The following is a 3557-nucleotide window of genomic DNA, read 5'->3' as shown; positions in this document are numbered from 1 at the left end:
GTGTGTGTGTGTGTGTGTGTGTGTGTGTGTGTGATGAGATGTAGTGAGCAGGGCTGTGCGGTATGAACCATGTGACCCAACACTGAACATTCCTGTGTAGATGACGTCACTGATCATATCACAGTTCCTGTAATGTGACATTAATCTACATGAATCTGATCTGCTGTGTGCCACAGGTGTGTGTGTGTGTGTGTGTGTGTGTCAGCTGTTTCTCAGTAGCTCTGAATGTGTCTCATCCGGTCAGAAGCTAAATTCTGAATCTGTTTACTAACATCAGTTTGACTGTGATTAATATAACAATAAATAGTAATAATAACTATACCGATAACAATAACTAAAAAGTAACTAAATAAATAACTATAGTGATACTGTAATGATGTAATAGTGATAACTATACTGATAACAATAACTGTACCAATAATTATAACAATAACTATACCGATATCTATACTGATAACAATACCGATAGCTATAGTGATAACTTTACTAATAACAATAACTAAATAAAAGCTATAGTGATACTGTAATTATAACTGTACTGATAACAATAACTAAAAAGTAACTAAAGCGATAACTATAGTGATACTATAATAATTATAGTGATAACTACACTGATAGCAATAACTATACCGATAATTATAACAATAACTAGTGATACTGTAATCATAACTATACTGATAGCAATAACTATACCGATAACTGTACTGATAACAATAACTAAAAAGTAACTAAAGCGATAACTATAGTGATACTATAATAATTATAGTGATAACTACACTGATAGCAATAACTATACCGATAATTATAACAATAACTAGTGATACTGTAATCATAACTATACTGATAGCAATAACTATACCAATAACTGTACTGATAACAATACCGATAGCTATAGTGATAACTGTACTAATAACAATAACTAAATAATAGCTATAGTGATACTGTAATTATAACTGTACTGATAACAATAACTACAAAGTAACTAAAGCGATAACTATAGTGATACTATAATAATTATAGTGATAACTACACTGATAGCAATAACTATACCGATAATTATAACAATAACTAGTGATACTGTAATCATAACTATACTGATAGCAATAACTATACCGATAACTGTACTGATAACAATACCGATAGCTATAGTGATAACTGTACTAATAACAATAACTAAATAATAGCTATAGTGATACTGTAATTATAACTGTACTGATAACAATAACTAAAAAGTAACTAAAGCGATAACTATAGTGATACTATAATAATTATAGTGATAACTACACTGATAGCAATAACTATACCGATAATTATAACAATAACTAGTGATACTGTAATCATAACTATACTGATAACAATAACTGTACTGATAACAATAACTAAAAAGTAACTAAAGCGATAAGTATAGTGATACTGTAATAATTATAGTGATAACTACACTGATAGCAATAAATATACCGATAATTATAACAATAACTATAGTGATACTGTAATGATAACTACACTGATAGCAATAACTATACTGATAATTATAACAATAACTATAATGATACTGTAATTATAACTATACTGACAACAATAACTATACCGATAACTGTACTGATAACAATAACTAAAAAGTAACTAAAGCGATAACTGTAGTGATACTGTAATAATTATAGTGATAACTACACTGATAGCAATAACTATACCGATAATTATAACAATAACTATAGTGATAACTGTAATTATAACTATACTGACAACAATAACTATACAGATAACTGTACTGATAACAATAACTAAAAAGTAACTAAAGCGATAACTAAAAAGTAACTAAACGATAACTATAGTGATACTGTAATAATTATAGTGATAACTACACTGATAGCAATAACTATACCGATAATTATAACAATAACTATAGTGATACTGTAATTATAACTATACTGACAACAATAACTATACCGATAACTGTACTGATAACAATAACTAAAAAGTAACTAAAGCGATAACTGTAGTGATACTGTAATAATTATAGTGATAACTACACTGATAGCAATAACTATACTGATAATTATAACAGTAACTATAGTGATACTGTAATGATAACTACACTGATAGCAATAACTATACCGATAATTATAACAATAACTATAGTGATACTGTAATGATAACTATACTGATAACAATAACTGTACAGATAATTATAACAATAAATATACTGATAACAATAACTAAAAAGTAACTAAAGCAATAACTATAGTGATACTGTGATAACTATAGTGATAACAATAACTGTACCAATAATTATAACAATAACTATAGTGATAACTATAGCGATAACTAGTGATACTGTAATGATAACTGAAGTGATAACTATACGATAATTATACCAATAACTAAAAGGTAACTATAGTGATACTGTAATGATAGCTATAAGAGTAACTATACCAATTACTAAAGTGATACTGTAACAATAACTATAGTGATAACAATAACTATACCGATAACTAAAATATAACTACAGCAATAACTGTAACAATAACTATAGTGATTACTATATTGATAACTATAGTATACTAGTGATAACTGTAGGGATAATAACTACAATGATTACTGTGCCAGTAACTAAAACTATAGTGTGATAATTAATATTAACTATAATGATAACTATACCAGCGTCCAAACCAACATACGATAACGTTCTGTTTATTCTGCAGTTTTGTCGTCTGTCTCTTTAAATGCTCGCGCTCTTTAATGCAGGATGGATTCTGATCGTTTATCAGCTGGAGAAAATCGCTCTGAAAGTGATTCTATTGATATTGTTCCTCTGTGGCTCATCATTGTAGTTATAAGTGTGGTCTTTATTATTAGAGTGATCATTAAAACTTTACAGTTATTATTGTAATTATGGTTGTTTGTGTGAATGGGCCTTTACAGGGGAATGACGTGTAATGTTTTGTAGCAGTGATTACTGCATGTCTGTGATGAACTGAAAATGGATCACAGTGAATGAGGGCCTGTGATTGGCTAACAGTAGCAGCATGTCCTCAGAGGGAGGGCCTGTGATTGGCTGCTGGAGAATGACATTAATTCCTTCTGTTCTGTCCTCCACGTCTGTGTTCACTCGTCTCATCACGTCCTTTCTGTGTGATTTCTCATCATATATTCATGTCATTCAAACCCGCTGGCTTTCTTTCTTCAGCTGAACAGCAGATGTTTAGCTGAACGTTCACGCTGCTCTTCTCCATGCGATCACTCTCATATTTTCTATGACGAGTGCTGACTGAATTCTTCCTGCTGTGATGAATCTTTGAGTGTGTGAACGAATCGGTCACTGAATCTCGGCGTCTGTTTCTCCCTCAGCCGATTTATGGTGCCCACTCTGGAACATGATTGGCCCGTGCAGGACTAGCGGACCTGTGATTGGTTGAACCTCAACCCAGGAGTGTCTGATGATTGGCTGAGAGAGAAGAGAGAGGCGGAGCCTGAGCAGGACGACCAACTCCAACTGGACAAACTCTCTCTTTCTTTCTCTCTCTCTTTCTCTCTCACACACGCTGAGTGTATATATA

At 31.5% G+C, this 3557-nt stretch overlaps 1 protein-coding gene across 1 annotated transcript in view; it reads left to right on the top strand.

Moving 5' to 3' along the window:
• The window catches only part of syngap1a (synaptic Ras GTPase activating protein 1a), an 80376-nt gene extending 80310 nt beyond the window's left edge, over positions 1-66 (top strand). The window contains exon 21 of the mRNA XM_016504020.1: positions 45-66. Within this exon, the coding sequence (XP_016359506.1) occupies positions 45-66 (22 nt within the window). The remainder of the gene's footprint in view (positions 1-44) is intronic.
• Positions 67-3557: the final 3491 nt, after the last annotated feature.

The sequence above is a fragment of the Sinocyclocheilus anshuiensis genome, unplaced genomic scaffold, assembly GCF_001515605.1.
Source record: "Sinocyclocheilus anshuiensis isolate Anshui unplaced genomic scaffold, SAMN03320099.WGS_v1.1 scaffold2144, whole genome shotgun sequence".
Taxonomy (NCBI): domain Eukaryota; kingdom Metazoa; phylum Chordata; class Actinopteri; order Cypriniformes; family Cyprinidae; genus Sinocyclocheilus; species Sinocyclocheilus anshuiensis.
The sequence above is the reverse complement of the archived record's forward strand: the minus strand, read 5'-3'. Positions and strand labels throughout refer to the sequence as shown.